The sequence below is a fragment of the Hylobates moloch genome, unplaced genomic scaffold (genome assembly GCF_009828535.3).
Source record: "Hylobates moloch isolate HMO894 unplaced genomic scaffold, HMol_V3 SCAFFOLD_22, whole genome shotgun sequence".
NCBI lineage: Eukaryota > Metazoa > Chordata > Mammalia > Primates > Hylobatidae > Hylobates > Hylobates moloch.
The window spans coordinates 16717091-16744807 of NW_026652297.1; the positions used below are offsets into that span (position 1 = coordinate 16717091).

At 45.2% G+C, this 27717-nt stretch overlaps 1 protein-coding gene and 1 pseudogene across 1 annotated transcript in view; both read right to left on the bottom strand.

Annotated features, from left to right (window-relative positions):
- Positions 1-27517, bottom strand: part of TF (transferrin) — a 31888-nt gene extending 4371 nt beyond the window's left edge. The window contains exons 1-14 of the mRNA XM_032143451.2: positions 27282-27517; positions 25216-25388; positions 20355-20463; positions 19391-19567; positions 18568-18700; positions 17715-17770; positions 17043-17221; positions 16101-16278; positions 14722-14876; positions 9749-9842; positions 9116-9151; positions 7601-7753; positions 5872-6007; positions 3479-3543 (exon numbers count right to left, since the gene is read on the bottom strand). Of these exons, the coding sequence (XP_031999342.1) occupies positions 3479-3543; positions 5872-6007; positions 7601-7753; positions 9116-9151; positions 9749-9842; positions 14722-14876; positions 16101-16278; positions 17043-17221; positions 17715-17770; positions 18568-18700; positions 19391-19567; positions 20355-20463; positions 25216-25388; positions 27282-27324 (1687 nt within the window). The 5' untranslated portion in view covers positions 27325-27517. The remainder of the gene's footprint in view (positions 1-3478; positions 3544-5871; positions 6008-7600; positions 7754-9115; positions 9152-9748; positions 9843-14721; positions 14877-16100; positions 16279-17042; positions 17222-17714; positions 17771-18567; positions 18701-19390; positions 19568-20354; positions 20464-25215; positions 25389-27281) is intronic.
- LOC131382305 (fatty acid CoA ligase Acsl3-like) lies at positions 11054-14184 on the bottom strand (annotated as a pseudogene).
- Positions 27518-27717: the final 200 nt, after the last annotated feature.

Genomic DNA, 27717 nt, shown 5'->3' on the forward strand with positions numbered 1-27717 from the left:
TTAACTACTGTATTATATTTCATAGTGTGTCTATAATAGTATCTTTAAACCATTCCTCTTTTAATAGGCATTTGAGGAGTTTACAATTTTTTGCCACTACAGTAGTGTTAAAATGAGTGTTACTGGCATATAATTGTGCTTACATAGAAGTGGAATAGTTAGTTTAAAGGGTATATGTATTTTTATTTTATTTTATGTTATTTTATTCATTTATCTATGATACTATGTTCTCAGCCCTCTCCAAGGCACAATCTTATTGGAGGGGAAAATAACACACATACCAAAACAAAAATTTCAGGGCAGGGATAATAATATTTTATATTTTGTAAACCACTCTAGATGCTGTGTGAGCTCAAACCAGGGCTTTGAGAACAAATGAATTAAGAAGTTGGCTGGAGGAGGCAAGATTTCGGTTGTCTCTTATAGTGTGTGTAGGATGAGAGGAGGAGAAAAGAATGCTTCTCTGTGGGAGGAAAGGAGAGTGCAGGCGAGACTGGGGGCAGGTGTGTGCCTGGTGTTTCTAACGGAGAGAGGAGACCGCCTCTGGAACCATCTCAGGCAGTAGGGTATGTGAGGCACTCAGGCAAGAGGAAAATGGGTTTGTGAGGACTTATGAATGGAAATTGATGTTAATGAATGAGCCAGAACCTAAAGGTAGAAAATTAAGAAAAATCAGATGGGAGGTGATTCAGTCTGGCTAGGAGGGCATCTAGAAGGGCATGTTAAAAATATGCTTTTTCAATAAAAATAATACACGTTTATTGATGAAAATTTGTAAAATGCCACGTAAGTATTGGGAAGAAAATATTGAAGCATTTGTAATTTCATAGTCTACGCCTTCAAAATTGGTACATTTTTAACATTCTTTTTCCTACACACACCTACAATATGCACACACACACAAATTGAGATAAAAGAGCCCATGTGGGCTGGGCACAGTGAGTCACGCCTGTAATCCCAGCACTTTTTTTTTGAGAGGCTGAGGCGGGCAGATCATGAGGTCAAGAGATGGAGACCATCCTGGCCAACATGGTGAAACCCTGTCTCTACTAAAAGTACAAAAATTAGCTGGTCATGGTGGTGCACACCTGTAGTCCCAGCTACTTGGGAGGCTGAGGCAGGAGAATCACTTGAATCCGGGAGGCGGCGGTTGCGGTGAGCTGAGATCGCACCACTGCACTCCAGACTGGCAACAAAGTGAGACTCCATCTCAAAAAAAAAAAAAAAAATGCCCATGTGTTTCTGTGTCTTCCTTCTTGTATATACCATAGCACTTAAGACAGATTTTGGAGGAGGGAGAGAGGGGGGCAAGAGTTGAAAAACTACCTGTTGGGTGCTATGCTCACTACCTGGGTGACAGGTTCAATCATACCGCAAACCTCAGCATCATGCAGTATAACATGTAACAAACCTGCATATGTACCCTCAATCTAAAATATAAGTTGAAAAAGCAATAAATTAATAACAGAAGAAGGTAAGAAGGTACAAAATATAAGTATGATGAATCAGACATGATGTGACCTATATTTAGTAATATTTATCAGGAATGTGATATTAAGTCAGGGGTATTAGACCAGTAGTTCCCAAACTTACAATACATCAAAATTACTTTGGCTCTTGAAAATCATGTTGTCTACCTTAAATACAAACAATAAAATTTAGTTTAAAAAAAGACACATTTTGAAGAAATAAGATATTGACTGACAGACTTAATCTAGGCCTGATGGGCAGGGAGTATAGCAGGATTCTCTATAAGGATAGAGGCTGGGAGAAGAGGAGGGAACGTTGACAGAAAGATGACGACAGTTGAGTTGTATATGGATTGTATATATACAACTACAATATATGAGAACATCCATATACACATGTAAAAAAATACAATTGCAATGCCAATGTACTCTCTACATAAAAGTGACACCTTGGGAAATAGACTGGAATGGAATTGAGATTGGATGTCAGGCCTCCTATCTTAACTCTATTCAGGAGGGAAGAATTTTTGAGTCATTGCAAAAAGTAAGAGAGTCAAAGCTTAGAGAAGGGAGCTCTACTCAGAAAAGTACCAAAAGAAATCAAGGGTGGCAAAGAGCCAAGCTTAGGGTAACACTCCCTTAAAGGAAAAAGCAATAATATGAGGGAAGAAAGGAAAATTAGTCAACCCAATATTTCTTCAAACAAATTCTTAGCAACTGCTGTGTACTATGTGCTGCACAAGGTGCTGGGAATATAAGAGGAAGAAAAAGAGCTCAAAGAGTTTCTGTAGCCAAAGTGTATTACAGAGTGTGGTGAATTCAATCATAATGGCAATATGAACAGAGGAGTCTTCTTGTAGGACAGGGTATGCCATCTGGGAAGGCTTCCTGGAGGGGCTAGTGCTGAGCTGGTTCATTCTGGATGAGTTGCCCAGGAAAAGTGAGGAGTTGGGGCAATGAACATGAGAGAAGGTAGGGAAGTATTCACAGCCTGAATTCCAGTGGGCTCTGCTAGCACTTAGTGATACTGAGGGGTCAGGTGTGGAGCGCTCATTCTGGCCAATGTTTGTTTTGCTTTGTTTTGTTTGTTTTTAATGTTATGGCTGTCCAGTGTTCACCCACAAGTTAACACCCATTGATGATTCTTGCTTGAATCAGTTATCAATATATTGGTTGCCAAGTGATAGTTTTCTAACTCTGTCATTCCTTCCACATTGATTAGTTTTCCCTTCTTCATTTGTTTAATCAGTATTGCCTAATGCATTCTTATTTCTTTCAATGGGCTATTATCCCTTACTGCTATCATTATTTATTTTAATGCTCAAAATTCCCAGACTTGGCAACAGGAGATCCTTCAAACTGGTTTTTGTATGCTTTGAGTGTCCCATCACTGTTTGAGCACTTCAGTGTGTTCTAGGCTCAGCATGTATTTTTCCTGCCCCAGCCCTGAAGTCAGCTATTTGTCCAAGGAGTTCTGGTTCCTTTTAGCAAAGAAGAGTACTTACAAGCCAATATCTTGGTGCTTACTCCTGCTGGTATGCCATTACCTCTAGGCCTTCTCAATGGACACAACCCAGAAATACACTAAATAGCTATAAAAGGCATTACTGGGATAACTGACAACAGTTAAATGTGGACTGTGGACGTGACGATTATTAAATCCACATAATGTAAAATATCCTGATCTTGGTAATCGTACTGTGGGTATGCAAGAGATTCTCTTATTCTTAGGAAATAGGCACTGAAGTATTTAGGGGAAAGGAGCACAAGGCTTGCAGCTGTGGGAATGTGCGTTGGGGAGGATTTAGGGCCACTGGGGGCCCCATGATCCTGATCATTCTGCGCACTCAGGTGAACATGTCTCTCTTCACTGAGCAGACAGATTGAGAATCAGAGCTTTGAAGTCTGACAGTGTACATAATACTTCCACAAAGGCATCCCTGAAAACAAGTGAATACCAGTGACCAGGATCTAGTGATCTAGGGGGACAGAAGAGCAGGTGCACTTACCCTCAGTGTTCTGTAGGACAGTCTGGTGTTTCACAAAGGCCACATCTCCCTTCTCAACCAGACACCTGCAGAGGTCCAGACAGTGGGAGAGAAAAAAAAAAGGTGGTCAGAGTGACTTATCTGTCATTCAGGGGGCTACCTTACAGATTCAGGACAGCCATCTGAAAACAGCAACTGTAACTTCCATTCTAACAGTAAGCAATGTAAGGAATACAGAGAACAAAAACAAAACACTCTGAATTGATTGTAGTTTTACAATCTGAGTTCCACATACTAAATCTTAATTTTTTGTACAGTTTCTCTGAGAGATGACATAATTTCCCTGACATCAACAAGGATGGTAGGGAATTGATTTTCAGTGAGGTGATGCCTCCCCCAGCATATGAATGAAAAACTCAGTTCCTTCAGGTTCTTGTACAAGGCGAATGTCTAGGCAACATTTGTGAGAGATTGAAACTCCATCACAAATTGCAATTTGTGTTGTCCTTCATTCCTTTGAAAAAGAATTTTAACATTTATGGAGCATTTGCTATGTTGTGGGGGTTTTTGTTTTTGAGAAATGCAGAGAATATGGCAAAACCTGGCATAAAGGCACCTGACTCTACTAACTCCCAGGCCACATATCTCTGGGTGTGATATTGGGGGTTGTAACACAGCTCTGAGCTACAAGTCCCCAAGAAGTTTCAGAAAAGAAATAATAACAAAATAAACTCTGGTTAGTAGGGTTCTAATTTTAATTTTGACTGTCTTCCAGTCCTTTGAAAGGGCATACCACACAGATGATGAACTAGTGTGTACTTCAAAGTCTACACAAGGCCCTCCTCAATGAGCCGAGTGGGTTGGACTTTTGGACAATGGACCCAATCCTGCTCTCCATGTACTTTAATCCCCTTGCTTCAAGGAAAAGAACCTGCCTATTCCTGCATCGGTTCAAGAGTTTTGGGGGTAGCTAGCTGAGAAGACGGGGTATCTATTGTGCCACATATTGATTTAATTTTATTTTCTTTGGAGTTTGGAGTCTTTTTATCAGTCTGGTACATTTTACTTCATAGCTAAGTTTTATAAGACATGTTTAGAAAAAGAAACCTTTATACACGTTTATTTTAAGCATGTTTATACATACATGTTATTTGAGCCTTTTCTCATGACCTATAATTCTCAAACATGTGTCATCACCAGAAAAAGATAAGGTATAAAAATGCAAAGGGGAACTCTATTTTAAGTCCCCCAAACTCTTCAATCTTTGTGAAAACAACACGCTCTACTTTGTGAAATTAGAAACTTGGAGAATGTGAATCGTACTTAATTTAACTTACAAAGTGGCTCTAACTGGAAAAGAGGAATGACTTTTGTTTTTTACAGCATTACTGGGAAGCTCAATTATAATACCATCATCATTGTGCAGTTCATGGATTCATGAACCACCAGATAACAGAAGGCCTAAAGCAGAATGGGTAGTTAAAAAGTAGTAAGGTAGGCCAGACGTGGCCCACGCCTGTGAGTGCCAGCACTTTGGGAGGCCAAGACAGGAGGATTGCTTGAGTCCAGGAGTTTGAGACCAGCCTAGGCAACATGGCAAAACCCTGTCTCTACAAAAAAATACAAAAATTAGCTGGGTGTGGTGGTGCATGCCTGTAATCCCAGCTACTAGGGAGGCTGAGGTGGGAGGATTGCTTGAGCTCAGCAGGTTGAGGCTGCAGTGAACCATGAATGTGCCACTATACTCCAGCCTGGGCAACAGAGAGAGACCCCGTCTCCAAAAAAAAAAAAAGGCAAGGTACACAGGTGTCTCTATGAAAATGAATGATAGGCATTCCATAAAGTACAATTGTAGTTAGGAATTTAGGAATCATGTACTATTCTGTATTTCCAGATGGGTATTGTTCTGGATTATTCAGAGGTGCATGGAAAAGCTTCAGCCAAACTCTCGACTCAGTGTTTATCCAACTACAGTAGGGTATCATTGCCAAGGCACTAGTGACACTTGGGGCTGGATAATTCTTTGTTGTACCGTGCTATCCTGTGCATTGGTGGATGTTTAGCGGCTTCTGCATGTTAGATGCTAGGAGCACTTCCTCCCCCACCCCAACATTGTCACAATAAAAAATACCTGCAAACATTGCCAAATGTCCCTTGCGGGTCAAATCATCACCAGTTGAAAACTGCTAAACTGTACCAAACACAAGTCTCTGCTGTCTTTGACAGCCATGTCAGCATCCTGGGGGAGTCTGGCTGCCCCTCCCCATGTGGCTCTACATCTGGTTGTGAAATCTACTCTCTTAATACATGCAGCACTAATGGAATAGGAACCTAAGAATCTTACCTTAGTTCCTAAAAGAAATCTGGCCAAGGCTTGTATATTATTCAGTTTGTTTCAGGGTTAAAAGACTCACCTGAAAGCCCCTGTGTAGCCGTAGTATCCCTCTTTGTTGTTGGGTTCACACAGGTTTGGGCCTGAGCCCATACACAGCTTACAGAGACTGGAGTCTTTCTCAGACCCAGGGGCACAACCTTCACTGAAAAATTCATCTGCGCAGAAGGACAAGAGGAAGTCAGCTTTTCCTGAGTCAATGCAAGCAGCTTTTACTTAAGAGATAACAGGGCTGCATGGCCCAGAATAAGTAGAATATATCATTAATTCTGTGACCAGCCACCACCAACCCAGGACTTGCCAGGCTATAGGCTTTAAAGGGGAACCTATTGAGATTGGGAAAAGGAGTTAATGACCATTACAATTCAGGGCAGAGGGGATTTATTTGAGCACAATAATGAATGTCATCACTACGCTAAACAAAGAAGAAATGAAAAATGTCATGAAAGGGAACAGAAAAAGGATGAAGACTAAAGGTCTTGCTTCCTGAGCTTGTGCCACCTGTTTTCAGATGTTCCCATTCCCTGCCATTCATTAGAAGAGCCTTTGCTACATCTCCAACCTCAGGAAAGGGATGGGGAATTTTCTTTGCAGCTCAGCTGCTCTCCTGTGGCCATAAAAGTGCTAGGAGGTTCAGGAGAGCAGAGGTAGTGCCTTTGTCAGTGGGGATCCTGAGTTTTCTGAATGTCACCCTGGCCGCACTTTGCTTCATGTCTAAGTGGTGTCACAAAGCACCCTGGTACAGAGACATACTCTCATCACCACTTCCCCAACCCCACAGGGTTTCCTGGTTAATAACCAGATTTAGAGGCCTTTTCTTTTTTAGAGTTGCCCAAATTTGGAGGTGGCAGGGACAAAGTACTTAGGAAGCTAATGTAAATCAAAACCACTGGAAAACATCTGTCTGTGGGAGAACTTACACGTAAAAGTTTAAGCAGGGTAGAAATAAGCTCATATCTGGTGATATTCAGAGGACATAGAAAATAAGGTGATTTCTACTGCTTAGAAGGGTCCTAGGAGCTGGGCAGGGACTTGGTGAGATTGCCAACACCATAAAGAGACCCGGGATCACCCACACTCACATTCCCTACAAAACCTTGTGGCAGGGATTGCTACCTGTCTACTCAATATCTGTTTCTCCTTGTACTTTGTAACAAAAATCTGGTTTTATCTGGGGTAGGGACATTTCCAAATGAAAGATTACATTTCTTTTTTACAGCTAGGTATGGTGATGTACCTAAGTTCTGGGCATTGAGAAGTTTGCTGAAATAACTGGTTAGACTTCCTAGAGAGCTCCTTTAAAAAGGTGGCATAAACTTCCATTTGCTGTAATACCTTGGTGATTGGGGCTGCCTGGATCATGGATGCGATGGCAACCATGGGGTGACCTTGAAGATGGAAGTCTTATGCTCAGAATGGAGGAGCAGAAAGTGTGAAGGAGCCTGGGTTTCTCATGACCATACCAGCCATGCACTTCTCACCTCTGGTCTTTCTCATGAGAGATAAATGTATATTCACTCATGCCATTATGTTCAACCTAGATGAACCATCCCAACTCAGCAACCCAGTTCCAGCCCTCCCAGCCCTTCTTGCTATGTCCTTGAGGACAGCAAATTCTACTGTTCTTTGACCAAATTCTACTTCTCTAGAACCAGAGCCCACAGCATCTTACGCCACACTCCTCTTCCCTAAGGCAGGACCCTGCTTTCTGGCATGGCCCTCACCAGCCCTCCTTCCCAATATTCACTCACCAAATCTGCAGTGGTTGATCTTATTGTAGAGCAGGCCCATGGGGATGTTCCAGCCAGCGGTTCTGCCAACTGCCGTATGGCAGGACTTCTTGCCTTTCAGATTGTCCCAGGTGAGGTCAGAAGCTGATTTCACCACCGCTACAGCAAAATACCCTACAAGAAAGACACCAGAAAAGGATGGATTAACACCTCTGGGTGTCTGCTTCCAATCAATTTCCCTAGGGAAGCAAAGATATCCTCAATCAGTCACTGTGTCTTGAGAGGATCTTTCCAGTAACTGACTGAGGGGAAGTACAAGGAACTCTGTCAGGAGGAGATTAATCTGAACTTTAAAAACAAAATATTGTGAAAACACCATCATTAGATCAATGGCTGTGTGTATAACCCTTCCCTAAGTGCATAAAGTCACTGAAGTTATAAGCCAGCAATTCACCGTCCAATGAGTCCTATCAGAGGAATGGATACTGAAACAGCTAATGTAACCACAAACTTTCATAAATTAACATGTGTTGAGATATAGTAGTAAAAGATCAATAAGCAAAAGAGAAAAATTGGGCCAAACATTTTCTGATAAGGAGAACATAGTTTTATACCAAAATAAATATGCAAAATGGAAAATGTCAATATCAAGTCAGCTGCCATTTTCAGCAGCAAATATATACTGGTCCTTAAAATGAGAAATAGAACATCAACCTATGATTTCAGTTTGCCAGTTTAATTAATTCCGATTACAGTTTCCAACAGAAAACAGAATCTTTATTATCCAAAGAATAAGAATGGCTTTTTCTATATCTGCTGAAGGGCTTAGCTCCCCAAGTGATGGGGAGAGGCTGGGAGGTTATAATCAGTGGAAGTGGCAACGACAGCCTTGTACAGTAATGGCTGTCTGGAATGTGACCTGCAGGGGCCTGAGCATAGGGGGCCAGTGCTCGCCTTGGTGTAAGACTTCCTGACTTGCTCCTGCTCTGTTTCTTCAGATGTACCCTTACCCAGAGCCCTGGGTGAGAGCCAGGTTGGCCTGGGTTCCTGGACCCAGTCCTGGCTAGAAGGTCAGATAATTTTATGTTCCTTGATATCTGCCTGTGTGAGGCTCTCTATTGAGCCCTGTAAGGAACAAATAAGCAAAGTTCCTTGGTTGGTGCTTACTCTTATCTGAAAATTTGCAGAACTCATGTCATGTAAGGTGAGGATCAGTGGGAAAGACCTGGATTTCCCTTCCTAGATATATAATCCTAGACGATCTGTCTGTAAACTCCCTGAGCTTAGGGTCCACTTGTGTATCCTTAGAGGATGCCAAAACCTACCTTATAGCATTAAATGAAAAATCCTGTGTTCAAGCCATGGCAAGCGTAAAGGGATAACCATCATTATCCATTATTATCCTTCCATGATTCTCTCGCATTGTAAAAATTGGTCTCTTACAGCACCTTATATACTTGAATTTTAAATCTAACCAATTCCCCAAAACAATGGGAATTTATCTTTTAACTCCAGAGGTTATCAGTTTAAACTCACCTGCCTCTGGTGTATTCTCACAATCAGGGCTGTTTTCTGGAGGAAAGAAAATGAAGAAGGCGTTAAACCCTGATTTACAGATTGGGAAACCATGCCTTTTTTTTTATGCTGCAGCTAAGAATAAAGAAAGTCAGAGAAAACTATCTATACATGTCACCAATTCCCAACAAGTCCAGACTCTCTGGATCATGCAAGTCCATTTCACCTCCTGGCCTCTAGAATTTATCCACAAACTGTGAATGTCAAGTTTCCTGCTCTGTCTGCACTGAGCCCACAGAGGAGTGCTGGCCGACTCTATTTAAATCCTAGCAACAGGGCAGTGAGAGAAGTGTGAGTTTTGGAATCTGGAAGACTGCCAGAAATCCCAGGTGTCCTTTGCAATGGGGTCATCTTTAGTGAGGACTTCCCAGTACAGAACTTTCATTTCCCATTTCTGGAAAGTACTATAACTCCCTGCCTTCAAGATGACTGTGGGGATTTGAGATGAAGGAGCCCAGAGCTTGCAAAGTAGGAGGTGCTCAGAGAGGGAAAGCTTTATGGCAGCTGTGGTATGAATCAGGCTGTGATTTTTCCATCTCCTCTCTCCATGGCCCCGAGGGAAGAAAACACAGAGAGGTGCTCTCCACCACTTACTATTGTAGTTTTCTGCCAAGACAGGCACCAGACCACACTTGCCCGCTATGTAGACAAACCCTCCATCCAAGCTCATGGCATCAGCTTCTCCATTCTGCAAACACACAGCAAATCATAGCAGATGAAAAGAGGCTGTTTCCTGTGCCACCCACTTTTCCAGCTGTTTCCTTGAAGCAGCCTTCCCAGCACATGAATGCCAGGGAGACAGCAGGTGCTGATACTGAACCCCCAAAGGATCAGCCAGGCACACTCAGCAGAGAAAATCAAATGTACTCTCATTTTCACCCAACCATCATGAACTGATCATCAATTCCAGGTGCCTAGTCCAAGAGCAAAGACCCACATTCAGTCCTCTTGCCCTCTCGTAGGACACACTGTCCCAGAGACACTCCTACAACACATTTCTGATACCAAGAATTCTCATGTGCAGATGGATGAGTGCAGTCAGAGACTCGTGGCTGTGGCTGTGGAACACAGCACCTTCTGAAGGGGGGCTCTAGCCTCTAATGTCAGCCTCCTTGTCTGAGTGCTATTTCCATGTTTGGTGCATACAACGTGTTTAATGAATGAGTCAAATATTTTCAAATGTTCTAAATCTCAGCTCTAATAAGCCCCAAATTTCAGAGATGCTTCGATTCAACAAGGTTTATAAGATTTCCCTTTGGCCTGGCAATATACTTTCTAGTAATAAACCATAGAAACAATCAGATTGGTGGGCAACTATTTGGACAAAATGTGTAAGTGGGCAAAAATAACAGGTGTGATTTATAATCGCAAAAAGAAAATTAAACTAAATGCTCAATGACAGAGAAATAGCTAAATAAATGGAAGCACATCCATGCTATGGAATACATATCAACATTAAAATATCATTTTTTTCTTTAAAACGTAAGTATGATATTTATTTCTCTCAATTCATGCAAGATAATAATTACACATCAGCAAATATTATCCTCAATAATGATTTGATTCATAAGCATTTGAAATGTATGTAATTTCACATCAATAGCCTTGCATTTTTTTAATACTGTAAGTTAAAAAGCACCCCCCAACAGCCACTTTATATTATTATTTCAATACCTCCCTCTACACATCCAAACTTTAAAAAGTCATAAACTGAACATATAGGTCATGTTTAGAAACTTGAGGTTTTAGAAATCTTCCTCACTGTGATTCAGAAAACTCCTTATACTGACAATACAGTCACAGGTGGTAAAGGTAGTTGTAGGAGGGGAAAAGGAAAAAGACAGACACAAGTTTGCTCTCCTACTATTTTACTAATCCTGTCTGTTGAAAATGGTGATGTCTTAAGAAGTAAAAGTCTAGGTCGAATATGAGGAATGTTTCAAACTTGCCTCACAGTTTGAAACATGCATTTCAAATAATTTCCTATTTGATTTGAGCTCACTGTAACAAACTGATGCCAAAAGAGAAAAATCATTTCTTCCACACATTCGCTCAGAGTCTGCCTGGTAATGTGTATTAAACTCTTTGTGTTTTAGCTTGAAGGCACCCGTCACCAGACCAGTTTCAGGATCCATGGGTCAGGGCTCAAACCAATTTTTAATGGATTTTCAAACTTTTTCAGACATGCTCAAATAGCAGCCGCAGAAAGTACTTTAAGTATGGTAGTCCCCTCTTATCCTCAAGGGATATGTTCCAAGACCCCCAGTCTTGGGACCTGAAACCCTATGCAATGTGTATTTCCTAAACATACAAGCCTGTGATAAAGTTCATAAATTAGGCACAGTAAGAGATTAACAACAACAATGATAAAACAACAATTATACTATAATAAAAGTTATATTAATGTGCTCTCTCTCTCTTTCGAAGTATCTTAACATTTTTGGACCACGGTTGACTGTAGGTATAACCCAAGAAAGCGAAACCTCACATAAAGGGGGACTACTGCACCTCATCTTCTGTTTCACAACTGTTAGACAGCTCCTCCCAAGTTCTTGTAAGTCCTTTCTTTCAAGTTAGTTCTGTTAGTTCCTTTTGATTTGGCACAACAAATCCAGTGACATAAGAACAATTAACTGTTTGCAAATGCACAAACGTCATCAATTACTGGGAGATTCTTCAGACTTGGCACTACTTTCCCAAGGGAAAGATAGTCTCCTGCCTGTAGTTTTACAAGGTCCTTTTTATGATCAATCACCTGTGAACAACCATAAAACTCTTCAGCATCTCCAGGACATAACCACTTCTGTCCATTTCCATCTTCAAAGAAATCAGCTTTTGTTTCTGCTTCATTTCTGTAGCATCCCATTGTCACATTTTAGCCACCAATAAGAATTCCACCTCTGGGATGTGGTTTTTCAGTATTAATAAAGTATCCACCTTCCTCCCAGTTCTTTAACTTAATTTCACAGCAAACTAATGGGACTCCCACTTCTGCCAGTATTGTAATCCACACATCTGTAATTGTTCCAGCCCCTGTAGGTTCAGTGAGTCTGTATCACTGACCACAACAAAAAGATATTCATGAACTTGCTGCATGTTGCAGAAAGTGGAGCACTTTTGTACAATAAAAGCTGAATATTTCCACCTAGCAAGCTTCACAATCTCCAGAAAACAAAGCTGTCACACAATCCAGTACTATGCTCTTTTGAAATGTGTTCCATTTTATAATTATAGGCCAGAATAAACAGATTGTGCTGAAGACTACTCATTTCATACACTTTATTCATGACATTTTGGTAGATCTGATCCATGATTTCCAGAACGGCTGCCATCAGTGTTGGTTTCAACCTGGAAGTAGACTCTTTGCTTCCGGTTTTAATTTTTTAATTTTTAATTTTTTATTTTTTTGAGATGGTGTCTCACTATGTTTCTCAGGCTGGACTCAAACTCCTGGGCTCAAGCAATCCTCCTACCTCAGCCTCCTGAGTAGCTGGTACTATAGCTGCATGCCACAGTGCCCAGCCGATTTTTTACTTTTAAAGACTGATCCACTAAAGTCTGGGGTGAAGAGTAGCCAAGCAGGCATCCATGAGAAAAACAAAGAAGCTCAATGCTTAATTCTAGAACATGGGCCACAGGTAAATATCCAATGTAGTCATCTTCCTTCTCCAGTCTGGGAATCCTTTCTGCCTTCCCAGTAATATCAGTAATGATGTTTCTATGCAAGACGATGACTCCCTTTGGAAGTCCTGTGTGTCTACTCATGAGCATGATTACTGCAATAACTGAAGGCACTGGTGGCTCTGGAATCTGTTTTCCACACTCACCTTCGCTTTCTACTGCAGCCATGGTGTCCACAATAACAACCTTGGGAAATTGGGACAGGTCAGTGGCTTCCCATTGACAGTGATGATGTGTCACAGGTGTGGGACCAAATAAACTATGTCTTTCAACTTTGTTTCCAATAATTATTTACTAGCAATGATATTGGTTACTTCTGTTTCATTAATCCACGGACCCTGGACCTCCTAAAGTAGCATATAATTTTATGAACTAAATGTTATGCGTGAAACATACCTATCCAGCAATCATCCACTTGGATACGGTCTCACAGAGCATGGCAATGTTGGTCTTTGGTTTCTGCTATTTCCAACATTAAAGGCTCAAACGATGACATCTTCATAGGAGAGCAAATTATGATGTCCAAGAAGAACCTTTTAAAATATGTTCCCATTTGGTTGTACTTAATCTTCTTCATTTAAGATTTCACATGTTCCCAAGAGTCTTTTGCTCTTCCTTTTTTTTTACAGACGTAAAAACTTTATCTATTGTATCACATCCAGAGTATAATATTGAAGCCCAGCCACTCAAACTGCTAACAGATTTGTATAGACTCAGGTTTTGAATTTGTAGGCTTTGCTTTAACTTAGTTTGGTTTTTCTTGTCTTGACTCAGACAAAGATTAAAATGGAATGTATGTTAAAATAGTATAAAGTGATATTTATAAATTGTATGAAATATAAAATAATGAGGTTGATGGTCCCTTTTTGCTTCATGGTAGATAGTTCTGAAGATACATGGTTATTCATAAGTGCTCAAAAAGTAGAATTAACATATTTCAGCAAAAATCAGTTGACAATGGCAAGAGGTACTAGTGCCTTTATAATATGCATCTTTGTTTCAATATATTTGCTGATTTATTATAAAGGATCCAACTCAAGAATAGCCAAATGGAAGAGACACAGAGGGCAAGAAATGTGGGGAGGAGGGGGAGTGGAGCTTGGCACTTCATGTTCTCTCTAGGCAAACCATGCTCCCCCATCTCAATGTGTGCACTAACACAGAAGCTCCAGATTAGGTTTTACAAGAATGATTTATGATATGGGAAAAGCTTACTAGATACTGTGAGTGAGTAAAAGGTAGCAAGCAACCTACATGAAATGATCCTAATAAGGGAATTTTCTCTGAATTACATGATTATAAGTACTTTTTATTTCTTCTTTATATCATTCAGGATTTTAAAAATTCTCTGTAAGCCAACACGGAATATTCTTTCTTAAAAAAAAAAAAAAGTTTTTAGAGACAAGGTCCTGCTAAGTTGCTAGCCCTGAACTCCTGGGCTCAAGCAATCCTCCTGCCTCAGCCTCCAAAGTAGCTGGGACTGAAGGGTGCCCACAGGGCTCAGTTTCCTCCTCATATGAGTGTACAGTGAAAGGGCAGGCTGAGTGGTGCCTGCTTAGGGAGGCTGGACCATGGTGTGGGTGTCCTGAGACCAGTGGTGTGCCATGATCACTGTGGTAAGATCCTGAGTACCTGGTAGGATCCAAGCAGGTACAAATTTGCTTTGTTGATCAAAAGAGTATCCTAGCCGGGCATGGTGGCATGCACCTGTAGTCCCACAAGCTCAAAGATTCTGAACCTCCAGTGGGGCTGTGCTCGCATAGTCAGGGCAAGGTTCCTGGGAGCCAGGTTTTTGCATCATTCCCAGGAACACTCCCTAGCTCAGTCTTGGGGGCCAGCAGGCAGAATGACAGGGATGCTGCCCTAGGAAGGCTGGAGTGACATACCATGATCTTAGCGATGCAGTCTTCGGTGGTCTCTGCTGATACACACTCTATTTTCCCTTCACTGTTAACACTCCACTCATCACACTTGAGCCTCTCGTGGTGGCTCAGGGCACACCACTTCACAGGCTTGCATTGATCTGTTGGGGCTTCTGGGCCTATGGCATAAAAAAAGAACAAAGATCAAAAGCGGCCCTAGCTGTTGGCTGGTGTTTATCAGCACTACTCACTGTCTTCATGCAAATGCTGGGATTTTCCAGCAATAAACACACAGACCCCATTCAAGGAATTAATCACCTTAGAAAGCAAAGTCAATGCACAATCTCTTGGTTGACTTCTCATTTAAATTTAGTTTTTTATGTCTTCCGAGAAGCCAACTTTCCTCTCCAGCCTCTGGGCACTATATGACCTCTGGCTGTTTTTTTCCTTCTTGTTTTTCAGATAGCACTTAACTACTAGAGGTGTTCTTATTTATATGTTCATTGCTTATTGTCAGGTTTTCTGCAGGAGAACGGAAGCTCCAACAGAGAAAGGGCTCTGCCTGTCTTGTTCACCAGGGCATCCTCAGGGTTAGGGCAATGCTAGCACATGGCCAGCATAATAAATGTCTGATGAATAAATGTACATCTGCTCATCTTTCAGACTGAGCTGGAGTCACTTCCTCAAGGAAGCTGTGCCTTAACCCCAAGTCCAGGGCCTGTTTTTCTTTGTTTTGCACTCTCATAGGGCCATGGTATTTTGTTGTCATATTTTTCCCCTTTTAAGCATATCTCTTATTTTGTAATTCATCATCCAATAGCATGACTATTCATTAAACATTTATCTTCTCCCCAGTTTGAAATTTCCAGGACAACAGAATCAAATATATATTTGTCATGCCATCCTATGTCCAGCACCTAGCAGAGCATATGGCTAGATGTTCAATAAATGTCTGCTGAATAAATGAATGGTCAAGCAAAACCGCAGTGACTCAGTGAAATTCAGGACTGGGATCAACCTCTCTTAGAGCGCCTCTTCATTATGGTACATGTTGACTGGCTGGAGATGTGCAATATATAGCAATTTTGTTCTATTTCACTTACTCCATGATAAGCTAATTGGCTTCACAAAGTAGGTAAGGCAGTCCTGATTGATGCAAAGGAAATACTGAACCAGCCCATGTCATTTTAAATGTGGGTTTCCTTTAAAGCCGGTGGTGTTGTCAAGGCCACTCATAATGACTAATGCCATTCAGCATCAGTCTAACACTGGGCTCACAGACAGGTCAGAAAAAGGAGCATCAGGAGAGGTGTGCAGGTCCCTGAAAAGACTCAATCTCTGGCCCCTGTGCTCACTAGGTTTCCCAAGTGCTTGTGGTCACCTGGTTCTTCCCAGGTACTCACATGTGCCTTCCCGTAGATTCCGGATGGCAGTGACATACTCATAGCCCAGGTACATCTTGGCATCCATCCTGGGGGGGACTTTTAAAAACCCGTGGGCAGAGTCCTTAAACAGCAGGTCCTTCCCATGAGGAGAGCCGAATAGTTGGAATTCTTTTGATTTATCTTTGCCAAAATGTTCCTGTTCATAGAAAAACAGAATAGTGGATGGCAACAGAGAAGAAAGGAGGCTGAGAAATGGGACTGAAGAGAAAACAAATCTCTGCAGGAAACAACATGAAAAAGTTCAAGATGCCAGGAGAGAGGACAGTCGGACCTGCTCCTGCTCACCCAGCACTTCCTCTGCCTGTTGCCCTCGTGGGTCCGCGATTTCCCTGAACCTGCTTCTGTGCCTGTCTCCCGGAACGGGTTGAGACATCAGTGAGAACAAGAAATGTGGCTAATCCAGAGGCTGCCCTGTGTAGTTGCCAGTCAAACTCTCAGTGGACAGATGGGAGGACTGGGCAAGAGGAAGCTGGCTGAGCCCAAATCACACAGCTCTTGGGAAGTAAAGCCGCTGTGCAGGCAGCCCCCTCACAGCCAGGCTGAGGGGCATGGGGAGAGAGATCATTTACTTCTGGGAGGGTCATGGAAAGCCTCCTTGGGGAGGGGCTTAGCTTTGGGCCTTGAAGGTCTGGTTTAGGTAGAAAGGAATGGAATAGAGCAATACAGAGCCTCTTCGATGTCACCAGCCAGAAAGGCAAGGGCGGCAGACGGTAGCACCACAGCAGGCTCCGTGCTGCTCTGTGAGGAGTCCCAGATTTTAGAGAACTTAATGACATGTGGCATGGCTCCCACTGTATCCTGAACACACAGACTTCCAGAGTGAGAAGATGGCCAGGGGGAAAACCCCCAAATCCAAGCAGGGAGCACTAAGCTGGAGGGGAGGGTGGCAGGTGGGGATACCTGGGCCTGGTTGAGAAGCTCCCAGATCAAGTCCTCCTTGCCACCCATACTTCGGGCCACGACGGTGTGAGAAGGGACCTGGGCCAAGTGGCAGTCCTTGTATTCATCTACCGGCTTCCGGGTGTTGTCCAGGCAAAGCAGCTCATACTGGTCCCTGTCAGCCTTGTTTGCCAAGTTCTCTGGGGAGGGAAAGCCCAGGTGAGCTTAACACAGGAGAGCCATGGGCTGTGGTGCCCATCCTTGAAATTCCATTGGTCATAGAAAGTATGAGCTGAGAGGCCTGGAGTGACCACTGAAGGCCAGAGAACATGCAGGAGAATGACTTGCTCAAGACCCCACAGCCAGGTAAAGCCTTCTGATGCCCATGCAGCAGTGATTGCTCCTCATTCCACCATGAGCCTGACCTTAGCAGCACCAACCCCCAGTCCTTGGTTATAGCAACACTACCCCAGAGGCAGAGGCACTGTGTAGACAGATTGAATGATGGAAAGAGGCCCAGGAATCCAGATGGGGACCCTGTAGGTGCCTAACTCTGCACAGGTAGAAACCCAGGCAATGATAAAGGAGAAATAAAGTATGCTCATGTCCAACTACTGAGCATGAAAAAGGGAACACGAAAAAAGAACACCCACTACTTGGAGGGGCCCTGGTGGATTCTTGTCCCATTCTTACCAAATATAGTCGAGTGCTTGACAAAGGCCACATCCCCAGCACCATCCTTCAGACACCTGGGTCAAAGAAACACGTCAGCAGGGCTCCTGCAGGGCAGGCCCTCCTCCTGCACCTGGAGAGTCTGATCACACCGTCCAGCACTCACACAAGGATAGAGCCTGGGGAAGGCCTCTGTGCAGCCCCGTAGCTGAAGCAACACCATGGTGTGCAGACCTCCAGGGCAGTGCTGAGATGGGGGAATGAGCTCACACGAGATAAAAAGAGCCTCATAACCCAAAGAAGCAAAATGCAACTGAAGATATTTTCATGTGAAAAGAGTTTTTAAACTTCTGGAATAGAAGATAATGGTATAGTGTCTCCTGAGGGTGAAAATGTGCCCTTGGCTGGTTGTAAAACTTCAGGATATAATCAAGGTAAAAAGAGAAGGCAAGAAATCAGCTTCCCAGATAGAGACAGTAATGGGGGCAGGAGATAGGCAGTGTGCTGAGCAGGTAACACTGCTGAGATTGAGGGAAGAGGGCCAGTCCCTGGATAGTGGGCCCAGACACTAGAGGCATGATTGTCCTTTCAGGCTCTGTCCGATCCACCGAGAGGAGACTGACCAGGCTTGAGGGCTCTGGGGAGAAAGGAAGGGCCCCCAGGAAAAGGACCTGCTTGTCAGGGTCAGATGAAAGGGAACATGGGCTGGCTTGGCCTAGGAGTCCCAGGTTGTGCTTCTGACTCACTGGGAGGGGATTAGGCCACCTTGATGCCCCTGTAGGCAGGCAGGGCTCGGCTTTGGACCAGCAAAGAACTCTCACCCTGAGGACATTTGGCACTTTGGCCACCATGGAGCAGCAGACATCTCACTCACTTGAAGGCTCCTGAGTAGCCGAAGTATTGGTTAAGGGTGGAGCAGCCACACTCTGGACACAGTTGACACAGCTGGGGGAAGTCCGTCCCATCTGCACAAGGGACACAGCTGCCCGAGAAGAAATTGGCCACTGCTGCTCAGCACAGAGAAATGGACAATAGAGCATGAGTGAGGCTGGCCACAGCCAATGGCATCACCCCACCCAGGCCCATCAGGGAACAGAGGGGACTAAAACCAAACCAGCACATGCAGTCCCAGCTTGGCCTTATGCTAACTCATCAAGATCAAGTATTTCTAATAGGAACAAGTTGACCTCTGTCTTGCCACCATCCGTCAGAGGAAACAGGCCTATGCCTCCCATTAACCAAGGCCTATCTCAGGTCTTTCTCAGCGCACCTTCTCCCTGCTTTGTCAGAGGCTGGAACAGCTCAGAGAGAGGTCCCCTCTGGGATCCATGCCCCAGACATGAGAGAACTGCTTAGAGAGGTGCAGGGCTCCAGAGAAACCCCCAGGAAAGAAATCCAGAGAAGTGGACAAGAGAGCCACCATCGTCTAGACCGAAACCCTCTGCCGAGCCTTGCACCCTTTCCTCACTCATCAGAACAGCCTCTGCTGGGGTGCTGGGAGCTCAGAGCAGAAAAAAGCTGAGCTCCACCTCCCAAATGCTGCTGGTGCAGCAGACCTGCCAGTTTAAAGTTCGTTAACCTCCTTCCCCCACCTGAGTTCATCCCACGTCTGCTGATGGTGATTGCCTAGTGCGGCCTGTGTGGGCATCTGGAGCAGAGGCAGCTACTCGAGGGCACCCAGACTCCTGCCAGCTTACCTTTCTCCAGAGGTTTACGTGGCTCAGGTAAGTCACAGTAAAGTAAGCCTATGGGGATGTTCCACCCAGCGGACCTGCCTAGGCCTGTGTGGCAGGACTTCTTGCCTCGAAGCTGGTTCATCTGGAAGCCACTATCCTTCTTCACCACAGCAACAGCATAATAGAAAGTCTGTGGATCTGCAAAGGCACAATGTGAATGGAAGGCCCTCAGCCTGGTGCAGGGAAACATGGCTCATCACCAGCAGACTCTTGAGGAGGGAGGGGAGCAGAGAGGCCATGCTTTTACTGGATTGGGTGATAAGGAGGGGGGAATCAGGAAAGCCTTCCTAGGCTTGTAGGGGAGAGAGAAGACCATAGAAGGTATATTTGTAATATTACCCCTCCAGGCAAACGGGCAAGAAGGCCACACACACATGTCCTGAATGCTTTGCCTCCCCTGGCCCTGCAGTGTGTCTGCCTACACCTACCAACCCTAGCCACTAGGAAACTGGAGCTGTGGCAACAGAGGTCCATCAAAGTATTTCCTGTCCCCTGGCCCAGGCCCAGGGACAGTCAGGTTGATCTCAGAAGACTTGCAGGGCTGCTGGCATCTGAGTGTGTGCTCCAGAGTGACCTCTCCTCTGTGAGTGGTACCTATGGCTCCAGAGGCCTCCAGGGACCCTAGGCATATCACTAGACCGCAGTAGCCTTTGGGTCAAGCTGCACACAGCCTGCTGTGTTTCTCTGGTAAGCATATCCGCCTGGCCCAGGGGTCAGTTTTAGCAGCACCAGCCCTCAGCCAGCCCAAAGCCCCCAGAGGCCTTGATGTGTGGCTGTGGCGGCTGACGAGGTCCCTTATTCTCTACTCACTCTCCAAAGATGAATGTTCATTATATCTGATATCCAAAACCTGCCTGTAAAACACAACACTCAGCAGACAGAATAAAGATGACAACTCCTTCCTGGGGTCCCAGGGAGAACTTACCCTCTTTTGACCCGTAGAACTCTGCTACCACAGGCTTCAGGTTATTAGGAGCCAGGTAAGCATCATACACCAAACCTGCATCCAGCGTCACAGCGTCCGCTTCGTTTGCCTGAAAGAGAAGAGGCCAGTCCTGGATGAAGCCTTGACTTCCAAGGAAGGCCCACCTCAACCCACATAAGTAGAGAGTGGCTACCAGGACTCCACGGACCCAGGGCCAGAACTTGACTAGACCATGCACAGCCCTGCTGCTTCAATTGACTCTGTCTCCCTCGCAAGGGCACTTAGCCACCAAATTCCTATTCCTTCTGCATAGAGGGAGGGATGGATTGTGTTTCTCTTTTCCCTGGTGAGGTGCCCAGCTCCTGGCCAAAAATCCTATGTGACTTTACCGTAGGCAATTATGAAGGCTTAACCTGGCAGGCTCCGTGGGAGAAAGCTGCCCTTGCCACCCCAGACTCAGAGCACAGCCAGTGCAATGCGGTCTCTGGAGGGGACTCTGCTGTCAAGGACACAGCTCTCTTGGGGTGGCCACGCTCTTCTTACACCTGTTTTCATTCCTAGCCCATGACCTTTGCTCAGAGCCCTCTTAATTTGAGACTTCCTTTGAGGTCTTCCTCAGGTGCTTCTGTGGAGATTTTTTTTCCTAGGGGAAGATGGAAACCTTGAAAACATTCATCTTCACTCTGACTCGGTACTCAATGCTCTTCCTTCCTGTCCTGGGTCCGTAAAACTGCATGACCCTTTTGCTGAGGGATTGGCCACTTTCTCTGGGTTTAGCTTCTTGGTGATACTATGTACTGAATGATCAAAAGCTTGATTATTACTTCCATTTTTGCTCATCTCTGGTATAATTGTCTACTCCAACACATGAGCAGCTCATCTCTCTTTCTATCTCATTTCCATTTTACAAGTGAGAAATCTGAGACACAGAAAGGTTAAGTCACTTCCCTGGGCCACGTAGCCAGTAAGTCATGGAGCTGGGATTTGAGTCCAGACAGTCTGGGTTTATTTCTTATCATTACACTGTTACTTCAGGTTATGTTCCTTTTTGACTTTGTTCTTCTATAAGCCCTTTACATCAACAGATCCCTTGAAATATTATAGCTGCCTTCTTACTAGATCTATAATTTATTTTCTTTTTATGTAAATCCTTAAAGTGAGCCCAACCATCTTTTATTTAGACACTTAAACACATAGTTTTACTCCTTTTTTGTTTTAAATGTCTTTAATCAAAATGATTTTTCCAGAAGCCCTTGCCAGTTCTCTATGAAGATTTCTTATTGATCAAATTACAAAGCAGGCCGGGTACAGTGGCACGTTCCTTGTAATTCCAGCACTTTGGGAAGCCGAGGCAAGCGGATCACCTGAGGTTAGGAGTTCAAGACCAGCCTAGCCAATATGGTGAAACACGTCTCTACCAAAACAAACAAACAAAAATTATCTGGGCTTGGTGGCACATGCCTGTAATACCAGCCACTTGGGAGGCTGAGGCGGGAGAATCGCTTGAACCTGGGGCGCAGAGGTTGCAGTGAGCTAAGATTGCACCACTACACTCTAGCCTAGGTGACAGAGCAAGACTCTCAAAAAAAAAAAATTACAAAGCAAAAACTATAGTTCCATGAGCTTTGTTGTGTTACAATCAAGTAATAAGGCAATAGTATTTCTAAATGAAATAAAATATGTTGTAAGCCAAACTATATCAGCAGTCTCGCTCTTGTCCCCCAGGCTTGAGTGTAATGGCTCAATCTCGGCTCACTGCAACCTCTGCCTCCTCGGTCCAAACGATTCTCCTGCCTCTGCCTCTCAAGTAGCTGGGATTAAGGCACCTGCCATCACGCCCGGCTAATTTTTTTTTTTTTTTTTTAGTAGAGATGGGGGTTTCACCATGTTGGCCAGGCTGGTCTCGAACTCCTGACCTCAGGTGATCTGCCCGCCTTGGCCTCCCAAAGTGCTGGGATTACAGGCATGAGCCACTGCGCTCGGCCAATTTTAACCATTTTCAAGTGTACATTTTAGTGGCATTAAGTACATGCATTCACATTGTTTTATAACCATCACCTCTATCCATCTCCAGAAACTGAAACTCTTTACACATTAAACAATTACCTCCTATTTCTCCCCCACCCCAGCCCCTGGAAGTCATTATGCTACTTTCTGTTTCTATAAATTTGACTATTCTAGATACTTCATAAAAGTGGAATCTTACAATATTTGTCCTTTTGTATCTAGCTTGCTTCACTTATGTTTTCAAGGTTCATCTCAGTGTAGCATATATCAGAGTTTCATTTATTTTTAAGGCTAAAACTATTTCATCATTTGTGTTTACCACATTTTATTTATCTATTCACTCATCAATGGATATTTGGGTTGTAAAACATATTTTTAATATACCACAATACAAAACAAAATTAAGAGACATGATGGGCCTTTCTGTTCCACAACAACTAGACCTTATGTATGAAACACACTTCGTGGTTTTGTTTAATCTGCAAACACCTTCCCTTCCCCAGTCCTCACATTGTTGAATAAAAATGAAGCAAACAAGGTGCAGCACACCAACATGGCACATGTATACATATGTAATAAACCTGCACGTTATGCACACGTACCCTAGAACTTAAAGTATAGTAAAAAAAATTTTTTTTTTTAATGAAGCAAACAAACAAGAGCTTTGCCCAGTGCAGTGGGGTTGGGAGAGTGGTCAGGAACCTGGTCTTTCTTTGCCAAGACACCAAGAAATCACTGGCACCTCAGGGGCTCAGGGAGCTGAAGAGCCAAGGCCTAAAACACAGGGTCCAGCACTAGAGCTGCAGGGTTCCCAGGGGAACTTGCGCCAGCTAGGAGGGACAGGATTATAATCAAGCAAGCTCTCACAAGTCAAGATAACCAAACCCAGAAGGAAAGCTACAGAGAGAAGGCTGGAGGGAAGCCACAGGGAAGCCAGCAGGAAGACACTGGAAGAGGAGGAAAACCCCAGCGCGGATTCCTCGAGGGAAGCTAGGCTCCCTCTGGATGTGTCTACCTCTTCCACCTTTTCCCTTCGGCTAACCTCCTGCTTGCTTTGTGCTGAGAACTGTAGAATTTCCCACACTTGACAAGTTTGTCCAAACCCCTGCACTAAGAGACCTGCCCAGACTCTGGCATGGCTCCTAGCAGAACAAATCTGTGTCCCTAGGATGGCCCCGGTTCCCCTTAAAGTGCTTGCCTGAGAAAACTCAGTGCTGCCAGGAAAATGTACCTGTTTCTTCCAGTCAACACACAACTGATGATAGGCCCCTGACCTCCCTTTCCAAGAGCATTTACTAAAAAGGGCTTAAAACTGTGAATATGTATCTCTTGAAACTCACAAGCATCTCTCTCAAGGACTGAGAGCCATTCCTTTGCAAAACAATCATCAGGATGGATAGAGTGTCTGTCTCGCAGTATCTGTGGGAGAATAGAGTCCTAATCAAGAGAACTGCCAGCTATCAGACACAGCTGGCCTCCTCACACTTACACTGACCAGCCCTTTCTACCTTTTTACTTCTCTGACTCTACAGAGCCCTGCGTTCTCCCCTCCCTCATTCTCCCTTTAAAATGCTCACATCACCACTGCACAAATCATAATGGAGCCTAGCTCTTTCCCCCACTGTCAGTGGTTACTGCATGAAACCTATTGTCACTGCCTAAACTAATATCTGGCTGTGCTTATCTTTGACAGCTGGCTTCCCGCTAGCAACTTAAATAAGCCCACTCTGCTCTGCCTCAGGCCCTTTGCATACGCTCTTGTTTGCTGCCTGGTGTATTTTACACTGGAGTCCACCCAGGCTCAGTCCTTGGGTCTCAGCTTCATTACATCTCTCTCAGAGAGATGGTCTCTGAGCACCCAGGACAAAGCAGGTTTTTCTGTGAGTCCCTGTCAGAACACTCTCCTCTTTCCCTCCATTGTACATCCCCATATTTTGGAATTAGTTGTTTACTTATCCGTGTGTTTTTCTGCTCTCCTGACTAGGCCATGAGCTCCCTGAGGGTAAGGACCAATGTGTTTAATTCACCACTGCAGCCCCATTGCCCAGCACGGGATCTGACATGTACAGATGGGCAGGGGCAATGTTGAAAGGATGAAGAGCATTTTTGTAGACCTAAGAACAAAAGGATCAGCTGTCACCTGCAATCAGGACACTTTACTCTTCCCCCTGCATGCATCACTCATCTTCCCAGTTGTGTATCAAAAGCTGCCAAAGAAGGTTATATAATAATTTTGATAGTGGGCATTCTTATTTATTTATTTATTTATTTATTTTGAGATGGAGCCTCACTCTGTCACCTAGGCTGGAGTGCAGTGGCAGGATCTTGGCTCACTGCAACCTCCGCCTCCCTGGTTCAAGCAATTCTCCTGCCTCAGCCTCCCAAGTAGCTGGGATTACAGGCATACACCACCATGCCCAGCTAATTTTTGTATTTTTTAGTAGAGATGGGGTTTCGCCATGTTGGCCAGGCTGGTCTCCAACTCCTGACCTCAGGTGATCCACCTGCCTCAGCCTCCCAAAGTGCTAGGATTTCAGGCATGAGCCACCACGCCCAGCCTGATAGCAGGCATTCTTATATTGTCGCCAAGTTCAGAGAACTTAGTGTCTCAAAACAGTCACCCTTGCGTCTACTGTGTCTGGAAAGCAAAAGTCAATGTGCTTTTTGACTTTTGCTTTCCAGACACATTAAAGAAAACCTCCCCATTTCCACTTTTGAAGTGATTTTAATAACAGTCAAGGTTGACTGCCCCATATATCAGCCTCCTACCTGTGAGTAAAGAATTGTTCCAAAGTGACTGGAAACAGAGAAAGCATGGCTTTCTTCCACTCCCTTTTAGGCAGCAGCGACTTACCGCAATGGCCCTGATGCAATCAAGGTAGGAGGTTTTCTTCACACAAGCAACACTGGGACCATTGGATGGAAGGACGCTTTTCATATGGTCGCGGAAACTCTGGCACTTAGTGGCCTCATGCTCCGACACTGCACACCATCTCACAGTTTTATCAGGGACAGCCAGACACAGCCCTGGGGGAGAGAGGCCAGAGATGGAAGGGACCCACTCGCTGTGCTGAGGGAGAGACAGCATCGCCCCTAGAAAGGCCTTGACAGCCACATCCCCTCAGTCCTGTCCTCCTCTCACTCCTGTCCATGAACACTATAGGGCACAAGTTCTACTGCATTCTGAGACTGGGCCAACAGAAGGTTGCCCTAATGGCCTGCCAGTTTCCTACTGACCACCCTCTGCTGGCCAGAGGGATGCAGGCATGGCCTTCAGCTCCCAGCTGGAGATGACAGTCTGCTCCTCTGTATCCGCCTTGTCTCCTCCCATCACTGTCCTGGCCCCTGGCCCCCCATGGAACGTAAGCCTCAGAATGCACAGGGCGTTTTCAGCTACCCCAACACATTGGCTCGATACCTCAACTATGGAAACCAGTGGGGGAGGAATTGCCATCTTTTTGAGAAGAGGGAGTGAGACTGAGGTCACCCTGCTTGTTGTTGGCCAAGCCAGGCCTAGAATCTGGGTCTCCAGACTCTGGGTCTGCTACTCAGGGCACAAAAGAAGAAAACATTCTGAGTTACACCCCTTCTTGGCCAGTAGTTGAGGGTAAATTAACGAAAAGAATTAATTTGTCTGTAACTCTTGTCTGTTGCTCTCTGTTTAGGAATAACTAAAAACTCCACAAATTCAACAGTCTCCCCTCTGTCTCCACTGAACTATCCCTCCATTTTCACCACACTTTTTGGCTGCCATTCACAAAAAAAGCTGAAGCCAGCCATGGGTAACTATTAAAATCCATGTGGCTGCAGAGACAGCACCCCTATCACATGAGCTTTTGCCCTCTCCCCAAGGCCCTCTGTCATCTCCACTCCTTGTGGGCCACGACAGCAAGGCTGATTCACTGGCTCTGAAGAAGATCCACAAAGCCTGTGGAGAGGAGGCCCACAGCTCTCCAGGATGCATGAGGAGGGGCCACCAGGGATGGCCACCCCAGCGACCCCCATTTTCCCTCTTGGCCCATGGGAAATCCTAGGAGGCAACATAAGTCTGTGGCAGCCCCTCCACAAAGCCATGCCTCCGGAGTTCCCACAGGTGAGAATATGTCCTCAGTGGAGCATTACCTTGCACAGCCTGTGAAGTGCTCTGTGCGGGGATAAAGGCAAGAAACGTGGGGTCCTCTCTCAAGGAATTGCTAGCTTATGGGGAGAGACAACAAAACGTGGAAGCCCCAACAGTGTGACAAATGCCCCATGAATGGCAGGCAGAAGTTAGAGTATGAAGGGGGCCCCACCTCAGGAGGTCGGGGAGTGAGGCGTCAGCCACTGCCCCATAGCAGGATGTGTGCAACATCTGCCACTGGTACCCATCATCCACCACCTCGCTGACCCTCAGCTGACCCTCCCAGGCAAGTGCTGTGATGACCCCCTCCCTGGTGAGGAGGTGGCCAGGATTTGGATCCGAGAAGTCTGGCTTCAAATCCCATGGTCTGACCGCTCGATGGCACTGCCTCCTTGGCAGGACATCTACAGCTCCCAGGGCACCCAGGGGACATCAGACTCTGAAAGGGGGAATGGTCAGACCCAGGAGGTCTTGAATGCCGTGCTAAGGAGTTTGGACTTGACAAGAGGCAGCAGCAGCAAAGGGTTTTGATAACCTGCTTAGACGTGCTCTGATTTATTGTATTTCACTGCTGCAAGATTTACTGGACAAAGAGAAGGAGCAGGAGGAGACAGTGAGTGCAGTGAAAGGTGTCTAGAAGCCCAAGCAGAGGCCAGGGGTGGGGCGTAGAGAGGCAAGGGAAAGGCACCCAGACACCCAGGCTTCTAGCCTCAGCGCGGAGTGTATGCAGGCTGCGCGGTGGCCGCCCGGGTTGCAGGGAACGCGCAGACTCTGCGGTGCTTCCCCGCGCCCGCACTCACCCAAGACGGCGCAGGCCAGCAGGGCTCCCACGGCGAGCCTCATCCTCCGGGTGCGGCGCTGAGCAGCGAGCACAGTCCGACTGGCTTCTGTGCAGCCTCCCACGCCCCGCGTCCCTTTATTCCCGGCCTGGGCCGGCTGGGCGCAATCTTTGACCTCCCGTGTTTGTGCAGCCCGATTGCCCAATCGCCCCTCTCCCAACCCCCCTTCCTTACTCGTCCCACTGATCACCTCATTTTCTGAGCTCTGGAGACGACCCGCGAGTGGAAGGAGTCCAGCACAGAAATGCTGATGGGAAGGGACATGAAGCACAATGCAGCCATTGTCATCGCGGCTCGCTCGGTGCCAGGAGCGGCTACGGCGGGCTGGGAGCCGGGTGGCTCTGCTCCTGACTCCAGGGCTGCCGAGCTGGTCCGTGCCACCAGTCCTATCTGCACA